Genomic DNA, 22,746 nt, shown 5'->3' on the forward strand with positions numbered 1-22,746 from the left:
TCGTTTCTAAAAACATCAGATTATTTACCTACCGGTCTTAGAATATGCAGCGCAAAGCTCTACAACTACTTGGAGTATGCAGACAAATTGTGCTGACAATCAATAACATATTTGTCATTGGCATCGTCGTCATCAAACATTTTTGAAAAATTGCTCCTCTTGCTATTTACATTGCGCATAAAAATAAAAAAGGATTTTTTTAAAGAAGCGTATTTTTAAGGACCTCTTATTTACAGTGACGTAAACTTATAGGTTAATGGCTTAAACTGACAAGAAATAAGAATAGCAATACGATTAAAAAGTAAAGCGAGATACTGTGCTACACGTGTGCCCACTTCATGCCAGACATCGTATCGTAATGATAACAGTACACTAGGAAACAATTTTATTTACTCATCATAACGACCGAATTCTGTTGTTATTGTTACTATCAATGTTTATTAATATCTTTTCTTTATAGCTGCAACGACTTCATTTATAGCTACCTACCTTCCTATTAAATACGCGTTATATGAACATTGAAGTAAATAGGGTTTCCTGTCGTATCTCAGAATTAATTTAAATGTAAATTGATCATTGTTAACACGTAGAAATCGATATGATAATTACTGGTTATGATATTTTTCTTGGATGATTTCTGTTTTGTAACGTGCGGTGTCTATTACAAACGAGTTACAGCAAGGTTGACCACGCCGCAGTTGTCAACCGAAGTCTTGAGTTTCACAATAAAAAAGCTAAAATTGGTCGCCGCGACAAATCCGTGGCCGTCGCCATGTTTTTGTCCTTCGAGCCCGATCGAGTGATCCTTTCATGAAGAATATCATGTTACGGATTTGTTTATTGAAGTGTGTTTTTCCGTTTGCTCGTATTATTTTACACAAAAAGTATGAGGTGCTTATTTCACTCGTTTGTTTAGTGAACACATTAGCCATGAAAAGCTTTTAAATATTCTGGTAGAGTACGTGGTATGAGTATTTACTCTGTGGTTAGAGTACACATAAAATTTTATTAACCTATAGCTGTATCGCTTAAAATAAAATACTGACTTTCATAACAAAGAAACTGATAAATTTTCTGAGTAGGAGTACAATTATGATTATAAATATCGGAATTTATTGGAATATTTTCTCTACGACTTTAAAATTAGATTTCACCGTTTCTTTTTGCGACAGCATTATGTTAAATTATGATAGTAATGGGTGTCGCGAGCCAGGGTCAGTTAATGTGTTTTGGCCGCGTTAAGGTGTTTACACATTGAGTTTTTCTTCGGTGCTTATAATAATATCATAACAACAGTTCAACAATTTTGTACTGTTTGCCATAAATGTCATATTATCAATATTTTTCTTACTAACATTCTCTAGATTTCTTTTTTCTTTCAGAGTCAAACAAACCCGTAGATTTTTTATTATGATTAAAAAAAGCACTTAAAATGCTTTCTCTCAATAAAGCTCTTCTTTTCAGTAGGCCGGCAATACACGGACCGTTTGAAGCAGCAGGGTCGACAGCTTCAAGCTGTCGACCGCCCGAATCAGTTGCAACTGCTCGAGCGGTTCGTGTATGTGCGTCCATAGAACTCTGCAGTTCACTGTGCAGTCGCAGCTTGAAGCTGTCGACCCTGACTGCTTCAAGCGGCCTAACTCCACGTAAAATCTCAGAGATAAGACTCCTGTAATTTTTTCAATACTGCAACAACCTAATACATTGGAGTAGATGTATCTCAAAATTTCTTCTCCACGTATAAAAACGCACAATCTGTATACGCTCTTACAAAAAGTCGCGAAGTCTAGCGGTGCCATTAAAACATCAAACGGGTCATCATATCTGGCTAATAGATTGGTTTGCGCCTTCTACCTCGCTCATATGGGGAAAGAACGTTAGATTCGAGATGATTAGCTCAAACTGGCGCTGTGGGCGTTGTTTATTAAGTATTTTTCATTTTTTTACGAGCTTCGTTACGTTTCAAAGCCATAATTTCTTTTAGATATGTAGACTTTCATTATCCTTAAAGTAAATTTTCATAACATTTTGTTTCTTGAAGCCCTCACTTTTGTTTTTATTAAGAAATGTTGTAGATTTTTAACAATTAGCATTCAGCTAAGCCTTCCTCATTGACATGTTTATTTAATCTCCTGCGCATAATATGCCAATATTGATTCAGTTCATTAATGAATCGTCAAATATTTTATTATAAGCCCGGCTCATCAATTCAATTCATTAGGCGCTTTTCATCGTTTCGACATATCGCATCCAAATCCGATCAGACCTTATTTATGATACGTAAGATATAGTTAGAATTGTATCAATATTTCCATATTAATTTGGAGAATTCATATCATCGGCATAATTTGTGATGATATTTTTATGTTGCACAATTCCACCGTTATGGTGCCCACGCGCCGGTCAAAGGTGCGTCGCGTGCCCACGCTTCTGATCGTTTGAATTGTACATTTTTCTGGATTAAAGCTATATGACACTGGCAGCGAATGACATCAAGTTGAAAAGCGCAGTATTAAAGTCCAATAAGCTCACTGAGAGAACCTTTGTTGTTAATTCTAATTTCCCGAGAGTGCGACGTCGATAAATGTAGAGTTTACGGGTCTAAATTTTCTTCAGAAGCAGTATTTAAAAAGTCTACATAACTTTTACTGAAAAATGATGGAAGTTGAATGGTCTTCGTCGGTGTTCAGAATATTATTTTACGCTTCCGCTTTAGTGGTATGTTGCCCTAACTATCGCCACCGACACACGCAACGCCTTATGTCATGCAAACGACCGGTGTCGCGCGACAACCCATCGCGACATCATCCGAGAACACTTAACCAGAGACCACACGGCAATCCAACAGGCGATTAAGGCCAGTGATATACAATGGCAACTTTAACGGAAACACCGAAATCTTGGTGAAAACTCACCATTGATCGATGGTTATTGGCTCTTGACCGGTGAGTGTTGGATCGTCGATTGAGCACGAGCCTAAGTATTAATATAAATTATCTTTATCGTGGCTATCGAAATTAGCATTTTAAAAAGTTTCTCGTATAAAATGACGATGAAAACCATTGTCAAATACTGACCAAATTGTTAAACCCAAAATCGTAAAAAGAATTAATGCTGGAATCTTTTTAATGATCATAATAGAACTGAACTCTAGCCAAGAATATTCAACTTCAATCAAACAGATATTTCTGCAAACGGAATACTGGAATATTAAGTCCTTATTGTTGGTAATGTTCATGATTATTGTTTCACTCGAGTGGGTGATATTAACGATCTGGATAAGCTCTTACATGTTAACGTTGAAATGAAACATCGACCACTTATTATTTAAATATACAAGCCATTTCAAATCTCTTGTATATGAAACTGTGAAGAGCCCGTGTGGGACGACATTGCAAAATTGTAGTTCCGCTTGTGATGAATTAGTCCCATTGGTCAAGTGTTCCAGTAATGCAATTCAAATTGCAACCAAAATTAACGTTCACATGGTTCGGCTAAACATATTTCATGCAAAATGGAATTGCGGGTATTTGCATAAGTGCTATTTGGTTTATTTAATTGCGGCGTGGGATTGGTCTAGCGTTCATTAGCTTATGACCCGAGAGACGTCGTCGCGTCCATAAGTTCCGAGCCCGAGGCTCTAGCGGCTCTCGTGGGCGTCACGTGTCGTGTTGGGCTGTGGCCATCTCGCCGTGTAGACCCGTCAGCAGACATGGTTCCACAAATCATGTTATGGCTTCAGTTTCGAGAAATTTTGCGCAGAACTCCGCTATTGTTTTGATTTTCTTAGTTGGTTGAGGCAAATTATGAACAAATAGCAAAATATTTTTTTTACTTCTATAGTTTATGTTGCTGCAATTAATAATCTTAGCTTATTAAAATATGTCTATCCGGATTGTTATTAATTTATTATATTAACATAAGTTTTGTTATAAACAAATTAAGCGCCTGAGTAATCGCCTAATACAAATGTCTTTATTCCGAAATACCTAAGATTAAAGTTAGCAAATGCAAATTCAAAAGAGAAGGCGGCGATCGCGGCATCGCCCACCAGCACTCATTGGCCGCCAAGCCAACAACTAGTCGAACAACTTCAAGCACTAAAGTAGCAAAATATTACTTTCAAAATTCCTTTTACATTATTTTCCAAAAAAGTACGACAAAATTAATGCTAAGTGCAGTACTTGAAGTGTCCACTTGATTGGATTTTTAATAAATCAGGACTTTAATTACTCGAGCCCAAAGATTAATGCATTACAGTCTTGACACAAATATTTCGTACAAAGCCATTTATAATACCGGTTCGCCTACATGCCATTACTGTTTTTGCTATTAAAACTTGATTGTCAATCAATTGGACAAACATTGAAATCTTTGACACCTATAGCTTTGACTGACAGACTTTATTTGTATGTTCGTATAAGATAATCGCCCACCATTGAACCTGTATCTTTTCATTCACTATCTCTGTATCTATCTTTGCTTTGTTTGACAGGTTATTAATTACATCTGCATTATTATTTGGTTTTGTTGCGTACTATTGTTTAAGATCAATTTAGTTCATTGTTTATCGAGTTTCTAATTCGTTTATAGTAATCTCTCGAACCAAATCCTTAAATCCAATCATTTACGCATAGATATCCCTTATCAGCGTATTGATAAGTTAAGGCACTCGATACAGCTAACTGCGTAGTATCGCTTCACCAATTTCACCTGAACTACCGTGTTATCATTTTCATGTAATAGCACGATATTGTTTTGGTTTATGAGTGGACGGCGGAAGTTCCGTGCGGCTTGGTCACGAGCAGCCGCCGCGTCGCTGCCGCGTGACAACTTACACGAAGTACAACGCCGATATCTCCCCAAGATACTCCGACATCTGATAGTACACTTTCATCCACAAAACATCGACGGCCGCGCCCCTGCAATTAAGATTATCTCGTCATGATTAAGAGATTATCTGAAATTGCGCAGCTCTAGGCACACTTTATGACTCGGTGGAATATTTTGCTACTGTCTGGCGACGGTTATATATAGACGACGATTTATTTCTCTGGCGTAGGGAAAACTAGTCAATGACGTTATATCTTGTAACATTAATGCCGTTATCTGCTCGGTACACATTGACAATTATTGTGTCCTCGATCACATTCCGGGGAACGGGGCTCATTCATTATAGATAATGTTCCACCAAGCGTTGTTTTGAAAGTTGCGTTGCTCGCTAAAATTGTACTTTAACTGTCGTTTAAAGACCTTCCTAATTACCACATAGTATTGCGCACTGTCATGAATATGCGAGAGAAATCTATCAAGATGTTAATGCAGAAACCGGACAAGCCCCGTTCGAAGTAAATTATGAGTAAAATGTATTAACTCTGACAGGTATCCATATCGGGCATTCTCGTTGTCAGATCGCGGCAAATGGAAGTCTAATTGAGGACATAAATCTGCACGAACTCCTGCAATTACGATCGGGACATCGTTCGGAGCGCGCTGATTAATAAACGCTCCTAATGATCGATCGGTATCTTTCGAAAATTATGACATTCGTGATTTTTGTCACGTACAAACAACAATCGCGTTTCTAGGGAATCTGGTTACTAATTTGCACCACTTTAATTATCTACAACATTCTTTTGATAAAGTAATTACAAGGACGTTGGTAAGGTCACTGCATTGATATGTACCTTGTTTGTTTTTGATTTGTGTACAGTTATCTGCGATAGCAATATGTATTTCAATGACTTAAAAAGCTTTTAATCTATTTTTCTCATCACAATCTGCCATGGCCAATTCGGAAGTACTGCTAGCCTTCTGGTCATTATCTCTTTTATTAGAGTGATTCTTATGCTATAGTCCATTTGGCAGTTCCCTCCAATGTCTGTGATACGTGCAGTTTACATATTTCCAATTCCAAGTGTTGGTCTTGGTAAACAAGTGTGTTGCTATAACAATTCACATAGCAGGTAACGAGATAGCGTCGGTTGGACTCATGGTAAATATTGATATGTCCCAACTTGAGTACACAGTCGTTTATCACGAATCATTGAACTCCGCAAGGTGCTTTCTTTGACCAGTTTGACTTATCCAGTTCACCTGTTTGCCAACTGGAAATTACACAAATTACTGTGATTGATAATGTTTATTTCATTATTAGGAAATTTGAAAATTTCGGGTGCGTGATTGGTACTCAATGGAATTAAATACATACTTTTGATATTATTAATTTGTGGTTATTTTATAATAGAAGTCATGTAATCAGTCAAAGAAAGTAATTATGTAGACATGCGCGCGCGCAAATATTGTCACTGCGACCCTCTTATCGTACAAACAACGGTACTCTCAGGTGAATAAGATGGATCTGTTTGCGCCGAATATACAGAGAATATCACTGAACTGTGTAATTTTAAAAACCATCACAATTTAACACACGGTCCCATGGGTCATTGGAAGATTAAGGGTGTGTAAAAACTATTACGTAACCTGCGTTTAACCTGATACTCCTTAATCCTCGGTCCACAAAAAATATAGGGATCCTGTTTCGTAAGGAGGCGGGGTGCGCGGGCGCGCGGTGTCCCGGCACCTCGGAGGCGCGCCACTCTGCCGCCGAATAAATTATGTTCTTTGGCCCTATCCCCGCGCCCGCGCGTGCCCCTCGGGACCTTATCGATCGGGTTGGATAATCCGAGAGGTCGCTAGATAGCCGGCGCTTGTGCGCCGTACTATGATGATGACCTCTCACCCCGGCATGATCGGAACGAAATGCCAATTGCAAGAGTCACGACAAACGCTCGCGAGATAAAGGGGACATATGTACGTACTCTGTGCTTCGTCCTAAGTGCTCTTAAAACGTTATCCTCGTTTGAATCTCTTCGCACGTTACTTTCTCCATTCGGAGTTTTTATCTTTATCGCGTCTGATTCGTCCGACGGAACTGTGATCCAGTTTATTCATATCTAAAACAAGATGGAGTGCGATGCTGTGTTCTACATCAAATTCATCTTGATCAATTGCCCTTTTACTTGTATCTCAGTAACAAATCGATTTATGTGAGCGGTTGCAGTACACTTGATGTCGATATTCTCGTATTTATTAATCGATATCAGAAACATCTGCGCTGTTTGGCGAAACGAAATCAAATGTTGCACGTGTCGCGGACTCGCGGCTCGATCATATCAACATTACTAGCGCGTTTGAATGTAAAACATTGTTTGAAAGTGTTATCTGGACTGAACTGGGCTGCACGCCGATGCTCACTGAGGATTTGATTTGTGGATAATCATATAACCATCTCACTGATGAGCTTCTGATGGTTCGCTCAAGTGTCACCGCTGACGATCCCACGGGAAAATGACAAAATGTTTATCTCAAAGCTGAGCAGCGGTTCGTGTCGTTACAGTGACACGAATTTACGTTCCGAATTTCACTTAATCGAACCATCAAGAGGCTAATCATGAATGACATTAAGCCTAATAATGTCAATTATTTGCAAATTGATGGCTCAGACGAGCAAGAACAATAGTGTGTCGTCTATTTACGCATGTAATTGGAATTTATAAACCTAATTTACATACGATTTGGCAATCGTCACGCTCAAATACAGTTCGGCGCGTACCCGCATAGGTATTCTGGTGTTTGTGCCCGAGTTAATATCTGCAATTGGCTGGATCCTTGAGATGCATTAATGTTGCCGTAGAATCGGCACTACCGTTATGAATCGAGGCAATTGGACGCGGCGTGCGCACGTGAGGAACATATGCCGCGGCCGCGGAGAGATCGACCGACGCTTTTGCAATACGAGATAGGGCTCATGCATGACCAAATCGGTCCGAAGAGACAAGACCACCGAGCCGAGTTCACCTTACCGGGAAACCGTTTGTGCAATCGACGATTACGATTCTCACAGTGAGGGTCCGCGTGGATACTTTTCACGGAGGGAAAATTACACCCGATCCATCGTCCAGAAAAGGAAAGGTCCATAAAATACAAACCTACGAGCTGCTCATAAAATAATCACATTAAGCTTCGCGATTAGTTCAGCATCGTAAGGTTTTATTACTTGCGTTTCTCTTAATAACATGTGGAAGTCGCGTAGGCTGTAAACTATAAAAAGCTTCAGCATGAATACAGGTTGGATTTCAAGAACTGATACCAATTTTATGTCCTTGCGAAAATTATTGGTGGAAATGTCGTGCTTACTTTCACGGAATATAATTTTCGTCGGATACTGTTGTCACATCTGATTCTGTTGTCTATTTATATCCCTCTACTGTAGAGCAACAACATCATCAACTGATACTCGAATTCAGTTAGATATTTACCAACAGCTAGTTGTTTATATTTTGCAATTAGATCGTGTAAACAGTTGTTATCGTGGCGGGCGTCAATGATTCGCGTCGCGTCCCCGCGTTGGAGTGCGAGCGCGCGGGCCGTCTGCGGGCGGCAGTGTTGCCAGTCGGGTCTTGTCAGAAATTACCAGAAATATAATAAAATGTAACCTTTTTGAATAAAGTGCGGATTGTTCATGAATGGAAAATGAATACAATTGATCATCAATCGTTTACCCGAATTCGAAATTTTGACTATTCCATGAAGACCGAAAAGTGACCGGTCGTATAAAAACGTTTCATGGATTTGCGTTTCACTATCGAAAAACATTCGGTAAAACTCATTTTTTTTTAACAAATAAAAATTCAAATTCATGTTTAAATGCAGTTTATGACATAATTTTTAAATTGTCACTATTAATGTTTTTTACTGAATAACCTGTAAAAGTTAATTCTACAATTTCTGAAAAATCACCTAAAAGTAACCTTTTCATTAGTGTAACCTAAAAGTAACCAATGCAGTTCAAAAGTAACCTTCTGGCAACACTGGCGGGCGGCGCGCTATCGGGGCATGCGGAGGCTGCAGCGGACAGCGGTGCATAGTGCACGGGGCGGGGCGGGGGCTCCGCCTGCCCGCGCCGGCCGCGCTCAGTGTCCTCCGGCCGGCCGCCCGCGCCTCTCGTGACGACCGCCGCTCGTTGTCACTCCCCACAATAATCTTCGCGGTGTAAAAATAAAGCCCGCGACAGACGGCGGCTCCCCAAGTTATATTTAAATGATAGCGCGGACGTTGGATCTTGCCCGCCTCGACCGCTCGCCGCCATCATGAGACTGAGTACGTGCGACACCTTCAGAATCAGCCTCCTAAACTAGAACACCTATGCTTCACGCCCGCAAGCATGTGTATTGTATTTCAGTCGCTCCGCGAGCGCCTCAAGGCTCTCGAATCAGGATGTGTTCAAGTGCTGTCCCAAGTGTCAACATTGGCCTTTCTGTCTGGACTCGAAGGATCGTGATCTTACGGAGTAGTTGAGTTTCCGTTTTTGAACGGATTTGAATAGTGGAAGGTGGTGCTGGTTGAATTATTCATCGTTTCCTGTCTTTGTCGTTTACCATGGGTTTATCTTCGTTGTAAGTAGCGCTAATGGATTCGAGCCTGCTGGGCGTCATATGCACAGCTTGCCAATGTTTTGTGAGTAATGATTCATAGCAGAAGTTTAGAATAACTCGTATCCTTGTAAATAGGAAAACTCAACTCATTAGCTATTTAAATTCGTCAGAACTCTATAACTCACGTTTTTCAAAGTAATGTTGGTTCTTTTTTTCTTTAGTAATTAAACAGTTTTTGTTGATTGCATCTACTAATAAAATAGCATTAAACACTATTAATTCTATTAATTGTTGTGGAATCAGTTGATCAATCTTTTGAAGTATCTCTTCTCACATCATTTATTATTATAGTATTAAATGCAAGCGCCAGGGACTCTACATAAAATTAATTATTATAGAACCTTAAGAAATCAATCAATTACCTGTTTTTTAATTTACCTTTCTATATCCAGTCAATGTTTGCTTTTTGTAATGGAAACAGCAATTAAAATTGTTGTTTAACAGTTTGTGAACACTCTTCGTCACAGTTGATTTCAGGTGTACTATTATTTGATTTAGATAGACGATGTACGCCAGAAGCTATTTCAAGTTATATTTTTTAAAAGAACTTTCAGAAACACCTGTTACGGTAATGTTAACATTTATGCTTTCAACTTTACTGTTTAGTTTATTGCACGTCTGATTACTTCATTATCTTCGTTTTTATAATTGTAATGGGAAGTCTATAAAATATATTACAAATCAGTTAATAAAACTGTAAGAAGGATACTCGATGATTAATTTATTGCAGGGAATTCAATTAGAAAACGCATTGTATTTTTAAATGGCAATTGTTTTGTTTTTATTTGTGCAACTAATGCTTTTACCATGTGCAAAGCTAGGTCTACCTGCTGTAGTATTGTGGCCGCCCTTTTGTTAGCGAGCCCGGGGCCGTGGTACCTGCCGCGTGCCAAAAAACACCCGAGATGCGCCTCCACTCGAGTCTCGAGCGCTCCTCTTCCAGATGTGTTGTATTTTTGTTTTCATGCATATCTTGCATTCCATCTAAGCTTGGCACGACCAATTCTTTAATATTCAATTCAGCAACGCGCTCCCGAACTTGAGATTTCATCACGACGAATTTTTGTCTCCTTGCATTCATTAGGTTAAACTTCTTGGAACGAGTAAAATATTGTTTTTAACCACATTTTTTGTGTTTCGAAAAAACTGTTTGCGAGAATACCTAAGAATGACGATTGTAACCTTTAAAAGTCTGTTTTTAACTCGCAAATCTGCAGATCAAAACACCTGAGTCATTATTAACATCTATTCCTTCCTCCATACAATGGTAGAAGTATAATTATGTATTCAGTTACACACCACTGATACGGTACAACTAGCAGCACACTTATCGATGGCGGGTATTTCTCAGAAAAGCTTAAGGAATGGTTATTAAAGTATGGAAATGGTTCGTGCCCATAACAGACAGAGAAATTGCCTGGGAGACTTTTTATTAAAACCAGTTACTCCGAGGAAGTAAGTGTAAAGTGAAGCTCACGGCTGCTCCAATAACACGCAACACTGCCCCGGCTGAATAGAGGTTCATTTGTGGTCGCTTCGATCGAGCGTCCGCGTAATCGATCTCTATAGAATTTCCGCTGAAATGTCATTGAAGAAGTTAATTGTCGCGTTCTGCAAATCGGTGTCCCGGACTGCAGTCTCTCCATTGTTGTCCTGAAGTTATGTTTTGTTGCTGGCGATCAATTTGCGTTGCAGGCGTTTGGTTTTATTATTCATCAGTCCGACTTGCCTCGGACACATAGGCTGCCCTAGTTCCGAACGAACACCTGAATGAACATTTGTCGACTCGATTGTCTTATTCTCGGAAATATATTTCCGTGTTATCGATTTGTCGTGCATTGTTAGGTAATTGAGTTAGGTTGTTGTTCCACTTGTGGGGGAAGGGTTCCATCAAATTGTACATTACACGTCGTTATTTCATGAAGACGTTACCTTTGTGGAAATGCTTTTCTTACTCATTGTCCTGGTTTGAAATGACTGTAGGAAAATTAGTAATTATTTAGGCCTTAAAAAAGCGCTATGGATTTGATATGACTTTTAAAATTCTCTGCATTTATTTATGATCTTGATCCAGAGGACGTCCACTGCTGAACCCTCCCCCGATGTTTTCCATCTGGCATCTAGCGTTTTCTACATTTATTTATAATTTGCGGGCGTTCAAATGAATTGGTCGTGACAATATTAAAAAAAAAACTAGATTACTAAGGGATCCTTTTGCGTTTTCCAGGTCGGGGCCTAGAGTGCGAGTGTGCCGGCGGCGCCGCGTGCCCCGACGGCGCGGCCAACGGCACCTGCCTCACGCAGCCCGGCGGCTACTGCTTCGTGGCCGTGGAGGAGGTGCTCGACGAGAACGGGTACATCGTGCTGGACCGCTCTGCTGGCTGCCTGCCGCCCGATGAATCAGGGTTCATGCAAGTGAGTAGCTTGTTTTTGTGAACTGCAGCTGCCATACGCAGATACGCAGCCTTATGGAATTAGCTAGTACAACTGGAGTTGTGGTTGTGTAGACAAATATTTCTTGGATTTTATTTATGTCAAAGTTAAAGTCAAAATTTGTTTAATGCAAATGATTTTGAGAGCTACTTTTTGTAAGGCCCTTTTTAGTCTTTCCTCCTTTTTGCAGTCTGATGAGATAATGTTGCATTCGCTTGACGTACGTCTAATAGGTATATTTTTAATTTTACAGTGCAAAAGCGCGCAAGTGCCACACCAGCACCCTAAGGGCATCGAATGCTGCTCCGATAGGGACCTGTGCAACCAGCGTCTGAGCCCGCTGCTGCCGGCGCCGCCGGCCGGGCCGGACGACGCGGGCCCGGCGCTGCGGCCGCCCGCCGCCGGCAGCCCCGCGGCGCTGCTGGCGGCCGCGCTGTGCGTGGCGCTGCTGGCCGCGCTGGGCGCCTGCCTGCTGCTGCTGCGCCGCCGCCGCGCCGGCAAGCGCCCGCCCTCGCCGCCCGCCCCGCGCGCGCCCACCCTCGCCGACGCCTCCTCGGGCTCCGGCTCCGGCCTGCCGCTGCTCGTGCAGCGCACCGTCGCCAAGCAGATCCAGATGGTCGAGTCCGTCGGCAAGGGCCGCTACGGCGAGGTCTGGCTCGCGCGCTGGCGCGGCGAGAAGGTCGCCGTCAAGGTGTTCTTCACCACCGAGGAGGCGTCCTGGTTCCGCGAGACCGAGATCTACCAGACGGTGCTGATGCGCCACGAGAACATCCTCGGCTTCATCGCCGCCGACATCAAGGGCACCGGCTCCTGGACGCAGATGCTGCTCATCACCGACTACCACGAGAACGGCTCGCTGCACGACTACCTGCAGACGGTGGTGCTGGACGCGCACGCGCTCATGACCATGGCCTACTCGGTGGTGAGCGGGCTGGCGCACCTGCACATGGACATCTTCGGCACCAGCGGCAAGCCGGCCATCGCGCACCGGGACATCAAGAGCAAGAACATCCTCGTGAAGCGCGACGGCCAGTGCGCCATCGCCGACTTCGGGCTCGCCGTGCGCTACGTGGCCGAGCGCAACGAGGTGGACATCGCGCCCAACACGCGCGTCGGCACGCGCCGCTACATGGCGCCCGAGGTGCTCGCCGAGCGGCTCGACGGCGCCAACTTCGAGGCCTTCAAGACCGCCGACATGTACTCGCTCGGGCTCGTGCTGTGGGAGATGTGCCGGCGCTGCGCCACCGGCGACAAGGCGCAGCACGTGGAGGCCTACGCGCTGCCCTACCACGAGTTCGTGCCGCCCGACCCGTCCTTCGAGGACATGCACGCGGTGGTCGTGGCCAAAGGCATCCGGCCGCCGGTGCCGGCGCGCTGGCGGGCGAGCGAGCCGCTGGCCACGCTGGCGGCGCTGATGGCGGAGTGCTGGCACGCCAACCCGCCCGTGCGACTCACGGCGCTGCGCGTCAAGAAGACGCTGGCGCGCTACAACACGGAGACCACCGTCAAGCTCGTGTGACCCCGTGCGTGTGTCTCGTGACTCTCGGACGTTCTGCGACGATTAGCCTAGTTCAAAGTTAAGTTCCTCGATATTTTTCTATTTATTTTTAGTGGGGCGCCGTGGAGTTCGGACCGACCGCCGCTCGTGTAAATCTCAGTATTGTTAAGTTGTCCGGCCGCCGGCCCCGGCCCAGTGACGCGACCGCTCGCCGCGCTTCGGTCCGCCCGCTCGGACGAAGCCGTCGAAGGTCCCCCCGGAATCTCGACAGTGGACGATTTTGGTTTTAGTTGTTCTATATTTTTATTTTATTACTGTTATGTAGAATTAATGCGAAGGAATTTTATGATGAAAAATTGTTGTCTTCCGTTCCGATGGGCGAGTATGAGCGCGGAGGCGTCCGGAGCGCTGGCCGCCAGCTCCCGAGCGACATGAATTGTGATATTTTGACAATAAGACGCTTTTGAAATACAAAATGTATGATTTCAAAATTATTGACGTGGCGACGTTTACGCACTTTATTTACAATGTTCAGAGAGATAAATAGTTGTAGATTGTACTTAAAAGTTGATAAAAAGACTAATATTAGTGTGTGAGTATTAGAAATGGGATGTAAAGCGCAGTGTTTTACGGAGATGCCTTCGCCAGAGTAGTATTAACGTTTAGTTATTAGCGACGCGCTCGGCCCGGGCTGCGCCCGCGGGATGTGCCTTTATTTGCCAAACGTGCCTAATGTGATGCAGTCGAGGTGACGAGTACTTTATGAAATGTAATATAGATGTTTCCTACGAACTGTAGCGCGAGGCCGGGCCGAGCGCGCGCGTCGCATTTATGTGCGCCCGCGCACGCCTGTACAGTGTTGTGTAAATATAGCGGTAAAGGACATTGCATAGGTATCTTACATAAATAAACCTTTATTGTCACCAAAACAAAACAGAATGAACACATGAATTGTAAAACAAGGTGACAAGGGCATCCGGCTCAGTGTAAGCTGTACGGCACTGTCCGTGCAGTGCTGGTTTTCAGCCGGTGCCAGTCTTCTGCAAAGTACTAATGACAGCATACATGGGTAGCTAGCAAGTGATGTAAAAAAGAAACATGTTGATAGGTAAGTTACAAATAAAATATTAATGGACATAATGTACGGATTTTATTTGCCTTTCCTTTTTCTTAACGCTGCATGCGATACCACAAACAATAAATGCTGATGAAGGGAAATGTCAGGATGTAGGGAAATTAGACGGGAACCTTTTACTCTGGTAAATTCTGTTCTTAAGGTGGATCCTCAATCGTATTAACGCTAAATTAAATAAATTCAGAGCTGCGCTTACCCGCGGCTTTATTGGCGAGGCTTTGCTCATGGTCAAGCCGTATGTGGATCCAGTGTAGGATTTTTTTAGAGGACAGCAGGAACAAATAATATAAAACTAGCTTTTGCCCGCGACTTCACCCGCCCGCGTGAAATTTTTAGTTTGTCACAGATAGTCATAAATTATAGCCTACTAGCGGCCGCCCGCGACTTCGTACGCGTGGATCCTGTTTTACCCCCTTTTCCCGAATTTTTTTTGCTATAAACCTCACGGAGCCCGAGACCTTTCCAACGAATGCAAAACCGTGGAAATCGGTTCGTGCGTTCTGGAGTTATAGCGTCAGGGAGGAAAACCCGACTTATTTTTATATAGTAGATATGCAGAGTAAATACAAATATGTTATTGTGGGTTATAAACAATAATACTGTAGTTTCATCAAAATCCGTTCAGCATCCAAACTCATTTTTTAGTACGATAAACTGGTGGTAGGGACAAGCCTAGACCAAATTGTGTTCGTTGTATACCTAATCCTGAATTTAATTTTGAAAATTCCCAAGGTGTGATTATTACTTTCGGAAGAGCCTAGCTATAGCAGCTAACACTTGACTGCCTAGTGCGTGGGGGAAGCCTACTGTGAATATTTGTCTGGTTCTGATGTGTAATTAGGAAAGGAAAGCAGAAATTAAAGCAACTTATGTACTTAATTGAGATTTATTTCACTTATTTACATTCCATCACAAATCTTACTCATTCATACGAAACACTAAACTAGAAATTGCAAAATCAGTCACTCCCGCATCTCTTACCAATAAAATAGTCTATATAAAATCTGATTCGTCGGACAGTCCAAGATTAAGGTACGAACAGAATCAGGACAATAATGGTAGCAACATGAGCGTTGGACGACTATATCTATAACGTAATACTAATGTTAGTAAGGCGCGTATCTTCTCGACGGCGACGGCCCACGCATGCCGGGTCTGAAAGTAGAAAAAGTTCGGAATCAGGAAATTAAATAATGTTGTAAGGAACAATTTATGGAAACTGTCTAAAATTAATAATATTAGGCCTATTCAGACCTAAGCGGTATTCGCTACCGTCTGCGGCAGAGAAAACCCAGTGGGTATGCGGTAATAATACTGTTCAGACCTAAGCGGTATTCGCTACCGTCTGCCATGTACCTCTACCCACAGCGGCACTGAATATCGCTCAGGTCGCTCTAGCCGCGATACTTGATACTAAATACCTGAGCGAAACCCGCGCGGTATGGACCTCTACCCACAGCGGCAGCGAATATCGCTCAGGTTTGAATAGGCCTTTAATTAGTGATAATTACCTTCTGTCATCAAAGGTGTCCCGGCTAAAGTCTTCGTACATCCTGTAACAGAGAAAGGCTGAATTTAGCAAGTTTATTCACTCGCAAGAGATCGTTTCTTCTTGAAAGTTCAATCTTGAGCTCATCTTCATTCGTTAGACTACAAACTTATAAAAATGATTAGATATAAAAAGGAATCCTCACCCGCGGGACACCTGTCCGCGCGGGGGACTCCTGCGGCTGTACATATCATCATACGACGACCTCATGGCTCCCATCCCGCTGCGCATCGGCAGGCTGGGCATCGGCGGCATCGGCTCCCGGCGCAGCGGCGGCGACACGAAGTCCCCGCGCGCGCCTCGCGACCCGCCCATCTCTAGTCCCCGGGACGCGCCCACCGGGTAGCGCCGCTCGAACAGCTCCCGCGGCGAGTCGAACCGGGCCCGGTCATAGTAGCCATCGTACGGGTCCTGTACGACAAACGGGTATCAGTGCACGGCCAGGAAAGATCCAAATAAAATAAAAGAAAACTGAACTGAATTGATTAAATGAAAATAAAGCAAAACTTGAAGACTGTTCTGCAGAAATTAATGATGGACGATGATGATAAGAAAATAAAGGAGATAGTAAAATTATAATGAAACTATTCATCATCCATCAGAAGTTCATACTTCTAAGCCAGATCTTCGGCTAATGATAGTTTAATTGTAACTTGTTAAATTATAAATTTGACTATTTCTGCGGAACAACCAAAATGGGTAATGGAAATAAAAGCTGTAATACTATGATTTGAAGTTGACGTGGGATTTTATGACCTAGTTTCAAGTTAAGCATTCTGTAGCATCACCGAGCCCGTCATGAGAGATTCGGCCCGAGTTAGAACCGCGTGCGGAGAGAGCTTCTCGCGCTCGGCCTACGTGATGCATTCTACTCGCAACCGGCGAAAGGCGATACGGGAAGTAAAAGTGAACGCGTTACCCCAAATCCTCCCATCATGCGATCGCGGAGGAACGGCGGCGGCGGCGGCGGGGGATACGGGTCGCGGCCGAACGCTCGATCGCGGAAACCGTTGCGGTCGGGGCCCAGCGCCTTCGGGCACTCCTTGGACCAGTGACCGCCGCGACCGCAGCGGTAGCACTGCTCGGGGTCGCCCATGCCCGGCCGCTGACGGACGCGGCTCGTCGACAGCTGCACCTTCATGGGCTGGCCGTCCACCATCATACCGTTCAGCTCTTTGATGGCCTCGTTCACGTCGCCCGACGCGTCCAAGTGTACGAAGCCGTAGTTACGAACGATATCGCATTCGACGACCGTGCCGAACTTCTGAAACAGCTCGCGGACCTCGGGCGCGCGCGTCTTGTCCGTTAGGTTACCGACGAATATTTTCGTGGTCGGCGTCGACGGTGCCTTCCGGCTCTTGGCCGCTTCTATTTTGATCGCTTGACCATGAACCATCTCTCCGTTTAAGTTCTGAATGGCTTCGCGGCCGACTTGCTCATTTTCCATGTGCACGAAACCGTAATTTCTGACGATATCGCATTCTACGACGGTACCGTATTTTTCGAACAGCGGTCTAAGATCGGCGTCTGTCGTTTTATCGGAAAGATTCCCGACGAAGATTTTGAAAGTACCGGCGCCCGGCATTTTAGTTTCTGAAACGCATACACAATTTGTCGAAATGAGTCAGCAGCGTCGATTATCATTGTAGATCGTAGTTCCGAAATACGGGGAATTAACACAAAGGGGACGTGGTATTTTATGATACTTACCTGATGACAGCTTGACGGCTTACAGGAACCACGCTAAATAGAAAAATTATTACACACAAATCTACTGAAGAAGTAACGAAATTATGAAACTACAGCAATAACCAGCAACAAAATGGCTTCCACTGGCTTCCAGTCACACAAATCCGCAGAAAGAACACACAACGCGATGGTAATGAACGCAACGCGATTACGCGACAAGAATTCCCGATATGGCGTCTCTTGATTGGTTGACAGAAAGGAAATGACCACGAGCGTGCTTGACATTTATAAAACTTCCGGTATAATGTTGCCATAGCAAAAAACATTTTTTCCACAGTTTCACTCCGTTTCACAGGTTTCACACAAGTTTTTACCCGACTGCGCCAAAGGAGGGTTATGTTTTTGTTGAGTGTTTGGACAAAAAAACATGCGCTGGAGACCCGGATTTATTATCAAAATCAGCGCAACGAAAGTTCGAACAACATGTTCCCCTCAACTTTCGTTGCGCGACCATGTAGTTGATTAATCTGAAAAGTTCAAATCAAATGAACTTTAAATAAATGTAAGACTGAAAATGATTACAAAAAATTGCGTTATATTACAGTTTTTTTATTATAAGCGTAGCATTTATATTAAATATATCCTACTTTCTTGATATAGCAACGAAGTTTTAAAAAACAAAACGTCATTCGGTAGCTGTCATGCTGTCATTCTCATCTGTGATCGGTCGACACTTTAGCGTAAAAAATATTGAATTTTTCCACACTGAAATCAATTGAATTCGGTGACGTACTGTGAAATTGTGAGGAGAAAACCTTTCTGCAGTTTCGAGGACTCCAATATTTGGGAAGGTAAGTTTAGAATTTAATTTGCAACCTGCTAAATCTTGAGATGCTAAAATAGATCAAATTGGTTTTTGAATTATGTATTTTGAATACGTCTGCCTAGAAGTCTGCGGAATGTTAGGTTTTACTTAGATAGCGGGAATGATTTAAATGCGTGATAATGTAGTAGTGTTGACGAGTTCTTGGTTCCAGTTAATGGATGTTTGATGAGTTACATCCTCAACGTTGATACCGGCGCCCCCGTCCTTCAGGGTGGTTTTATTTTTTGCTAGGTTTCTGTCACAGAGTTCTATCATCTCTAAATGCCATGATTTATTACGCATTCTCAAAGGATTAGATTGCAGCTGCTGCTTATATTTCCATTGAAAAGTATGGATAGACGAGAGATAGGTGCCTATATTATGTGACTTAAACCTCCTTCCTCAATAAGTTCATTAACCTTTTACCAAATTTAAGTACTCAATCATATTCAAACAATGCTACAACCATAAAAGTAGTGAACAGACTTTATAAAATATCAAAGTGTCATACCACATAGGGTTATCATGATAAGTTCATCATTTTCAAACTTATCATAAGCCTAGCCTGTATATTGACAAACTCAATTATTTTTTAACAGCTGAAGAAAATGAATTGAATGAAATGAATAATATTTAAACTTTATGAAAATTGAAGAAAAGGAAGATAGTTTGGACATTTGAATTTTGTAACACCAACAAGTTTTACAGTTCTTTCTTTATATGAATATGTTGTAATTTGAAGCATTATTTATTTCAGTTAATAAATTATTTAATAGTTGAAATTTTATTATATTGAAATATAACATTGAAGTGATATAAAAATTAAATGGATTATCTTGATATACACTATCTTACAAAACAATACTTGCATCCTAACTAAAGTATGATTACTTAAGTTTTTTACATCCGTTCTGCGCTATCGTTTCACATTTTCCTGCGTCTCACCTTATCTTTGAGATGCTGTTATTACGATCATATTATATCTGTTTAAGTCATGACAATGACAATGTAGGAATCTAGATGATGTGATAAGTAGATTTGTCACAAGTATATCAATTTCATGTTTTGTTGACAATAGACATAAATTGAAGAACAATTTATTGTTTTGTTAGTTAAATGTTACTGGTAAAATAGATTAGTATAAAAGTAATTAATCATTTTTTTCATTTAGTATCATTTGCCAATAAAAAGTAATGTAAAATTGTTAAGAGAAGTTTTCAACAAACATATTGAATGTGTATGAATGTATTGTCAAGCTGATCGTTTCATATTTAGCATCATTTTGCACAGTTGAATACATTCGCCGGCCGGCGGCAGGTGGCGCTGCAATCAATGTCCCTTCAAACCGCTTCCATTGTGCGGCACACATCGCCGCGTCACCTACATCGCTTATTATATCGCGCGAAGGAGGCACCCCATGAATGGTGTTTATGAAAAGCTTTCCAAACTGACGTTTGGGGGGTAAGTCGACACGCCAGTGTGTCGGAAAGAGAGCCAGATACGTTAGAAAGGGACAGGCGCCGCTCGATACGCCCCGTTGAAGGGGCGCCCCGCGCACCCCTCAAGAGGGTTATGTAATTCAGTCCTTTATGGGAAATGGGAGGAATGTATTCGTCCATTCTTATAATTGGCCCGCAATTTTCGTGCGGGCTGGGGCTTAATTATATGAGAACATCTAGGTCTTACTAGGTCTTCCTATTTGAACAGATGTATTGCCTCGGCATGAATTGAAAACCAAAATGTGACCAAAAAGCATTTAATTAATTTGACTAACTACGAACAATGCGCCAATTTCATATGCCGTTGTTCAGTACCTCCATTGGCAACAAGTTATGTATGTGGTTCATAAGTAACGATTTGCTATTTATTCCCAAACTTATTGATCTTATTGTTACTCGTTGCTGTAAGGTTTACTTGTACGAAATGGGTACGAAACTGGTCGTTATTTTATTAGCAAAACAATATTACATCGAAGAACACTACTACCGGTAGACCATCTTATTTTTACGAGTATTATTTGACCAACAACATAAGATTTGTCAGATACTTATGTAAATCAATACTACGTTTTTTCAAATAATCACACCAATTAACTAGCTCCAAACTTAGCGTAGCTTTTATTTACTATAGCGGTTCCATAATACCTAAATACATTAAGATGAACATACTTCACACCACATGTAGGTATGCTATAAACACGTCCAAGACTCGAGCGTTCACTTCTCACCCGTCAGGATTCGATCCCGCAACTGCGGTTAGCGTTGTAGTGCGGTACGCGAACCACTAGACAGGCGACAGTTTTGTTACTCTTTTACTAACTTACTTTATTGACTTTCCTTCTGACATACCCCATAACTGTCTGTAGATAATGTATTGTCTTGAGTAAGTCAATTCTGTCGAATGAAATAGCGATCGTTAACAATTCGACCCATACCGCCCGATTGCGAGCCCATAAGTAATTCCTCACGTCGGTGTTGTTCTGACATTGAAGAAGTCAATTCAATTGGCCGCCTCCGTTCGCACGGGATTCGCGATCAAACATTCAGGGGCATCATCCACTGCTATTAGATAATTGCCCTAGGGCTGTCTGAAGACGCAATAGAACCCAGGATTTCTCGTATGTTCTCTAAAAGTAAACTAGTTCTACCTCGCCCTCTAACGTTGATTTCGGTCCTGAAAGTAAGTGAGTAAAGTTACTCAGGATGTAAAGAGTGCTGGATTTGACACACACAGTGTAAAAAGTCCGACTTATCCGATGTTAATCTGGTTTTCTTCTTGATATTAATTACCGCATATGTTTTAATTAAAAATTAAAATAGAATATAAAACGGCTCAGATGAAAATGAAAAACTTGAACTGTGGAGTACTCCACCGTCTTTCATTATAAAACTTCGCCTAAATCATGGAAACTCCAGATATCGCGTTGTTCCTTCTGACAACCCTATATCTTCCAAATCCCAATTCCAGGAGCACGTGGGAAACCTTCGGAAACGCAGCCTATTTCCAATTAGCCCTAGGCGGAATGTTGATTTGCGCCTGAAACGCCAACTGTTCCAATTAATTAACGGCTCTTGCCTTTTGAGTTACAGATCATCGCTCTAAAGATATTAATTACTGCGTCAGGATTCTTTTCGAATAGACACTAACCGCTGCGCTGATTTATTATGTTCGGCAGTGACCTTTCACATTTTCTTTACCTAAAGTTCATTCTCTTGTATTGGAATCCATAAATCCTTTGTTCTTAACAATGCTGCGCGTGTATTTTCTAAAACTAAAACCAAATTGGGTTTTCCCCTTTTTCTTTTAAAGGATTTTACTTTGATTTACATTTATTCTCGGTAAAATTTTGAGTGACACTGCTAAAACATTTCGCAATTCCATGAAAACAGATACCTAAGAAATGCTATAATATTCCTCATCTTCAACTACATCTGCTTATGTAATTTGGTCATTTAGTCTTGACTTTTGCACTCTCCGTCTTCCATCTTCCATCTTTAGTGGTCTGGTTCTGGAACTGATTTATCAGTAAATGATTCAGATTTCTATTTGACTTAACTTCTATTTATCAAAATTTCCCCAGTTTACAAAAAAATATAAACTTGTCTCTTTATCATAAAATAACGAAATTATCGTCATGTAGGTAGGTACTATGGTAACTATATCAGATATTTCGCGGTTGTTTTACTGGTCTGTGAGCCCAAAACTTTGTAGCTACTTACGCAATACTCTAGGAAGGGAAGCAAGGAGTAGGCCGTCCTGAGGTCTTGAAGATTTGATGAGTTTGGGACTCTAACATAAGAAAAGTTAGATAGTTATGTAACTATCTTACTTTGAATTATAATAATGAATTCGTAAGAAGAATTGACTCGAGATACATTTTAACTCTGGTTAAGAATTTGGAAAAACTGTTGTTTTAACTAAAGGCAATTTATTGTCTTAAGATGGTTGATGAATCACAATGTTATCAAAATAATTGTAACACTTAAGTGGTTAACATGTACATGACTCACGCATCTAGATTTGATACGAATCAGAAGCGCTAAGTCGTTCACCGTTTATCACATCTATCTACCTAAATCT

At 42.0% G+C, this 22,746-nt stretch overlaps 3 protein-coding genes across 7 annotated transcripts in view; 2 read left to right on the forward strand and 1 right to left on the reverse strand.

Annotated features, from left to right (window-relative positions):
• Positions 1–14,362, forward strand: part of tkv (serine/threonine receptor kinase thickveins) — a 64,979-nt gene extending 50,617 nt beyond the window's left edge. The window contains exons 1-3 of one of the 2 annotated variants that reach the window (XM_028300679.1): positions 8,968–9,162; positions 11,725–11,912; positions 12,184–14,362. In XM_028300679.1, coding sequence (XP_028156480.1) covers positions 9,153–9,162; positions 11,725–11,912; positions 12,184–13,449 — 1,464 coding nt within the window. In that variant the 5' untranslated portion in view covers positions 8,968–9,152 and the 3' untranslated portion in view covers positions 13,450–14,362. Of the gene's footprint in view, positions 1–8,967; positions 9,163–11,724; positions 11,913–12,183 lie in introns of those variants that run through there. The other variant, XM_028300756.1, reaches the window with a different exon arrangement.
• Positions 14,363–15,433: 1,071 nt separating this feature from the next.
• lark (RNA-binding protein lark) lies at positions 15,434–17,984 on the reverse strand. 4 transcript variants are annotated; one of them, XM_028301332.1, is made up of 5 exons: positions 17,823–17,984; positions 17,032–17,705; positions 16,318–16,523; positions 16,075–16,116; positions 15,434–15,718 (listed from the first exon to the last, which is right to left on the reverse strand). In XM_028301332.1, exons 2-5 carry the CDS (start codon positions 17,695–17,697, stop codon positions 15,670–15,672), a joined length of 963 nt encoding a protein of 320 aa, XP_028157133.1. In that variant the 5' UTR covers positions 17,698–17,705; positions 17,823–17,984; the 3' UTR covers positions 15,434–15,669. The 4 variants fall into 4 exon arrangements, with proteins under 4 accessions (XP_028157133.1, XP_028157058.1, XP_028156978.1 ...); XM_028301257.1 differs by having other exon boundaries at positions 16,315–16,523; XM_028301177.1 differs by having other exon boundaries at positions 16,300–16,523.
• A 499-nt stretch (positions 17,985–18,483) lies between these two features.
• The window catches only part of LOC114350241 (stress-activated protein kinase JNK-like), a 141,871-nt gene continuing 137,608 nt past the window's right edge, over positions 18,484–22,746 (forward strand). Inside the window, exon 1 of the mRNA XM_028300983.1 lies at positions 18,484–18,652. The gene's annotated coding sequence lies outside the window, so the exon portion shown is untranslated. The remainder of the gene's footprint in view (positions 18,653–22,746) is intronic.

This window comes from Ostrinia furnacalis, unplaced genomic scaffold (genome assembly GCF_004193835.3).
Source record: "Ostrinia furnacalis isolate ACB-3 unplaced genomic scaffold, ASM419383v2 OfSCF0038, whole genome shotgun sequence".
In the NCBI taxonomy this organism is placed as follows: domain Eukaryota; kingdom Metazoa; phylum Arthropoda; class Insecta; order Lepidoptera; family Crambidae; genus Ostrinia; species Ostrinia furnacalis.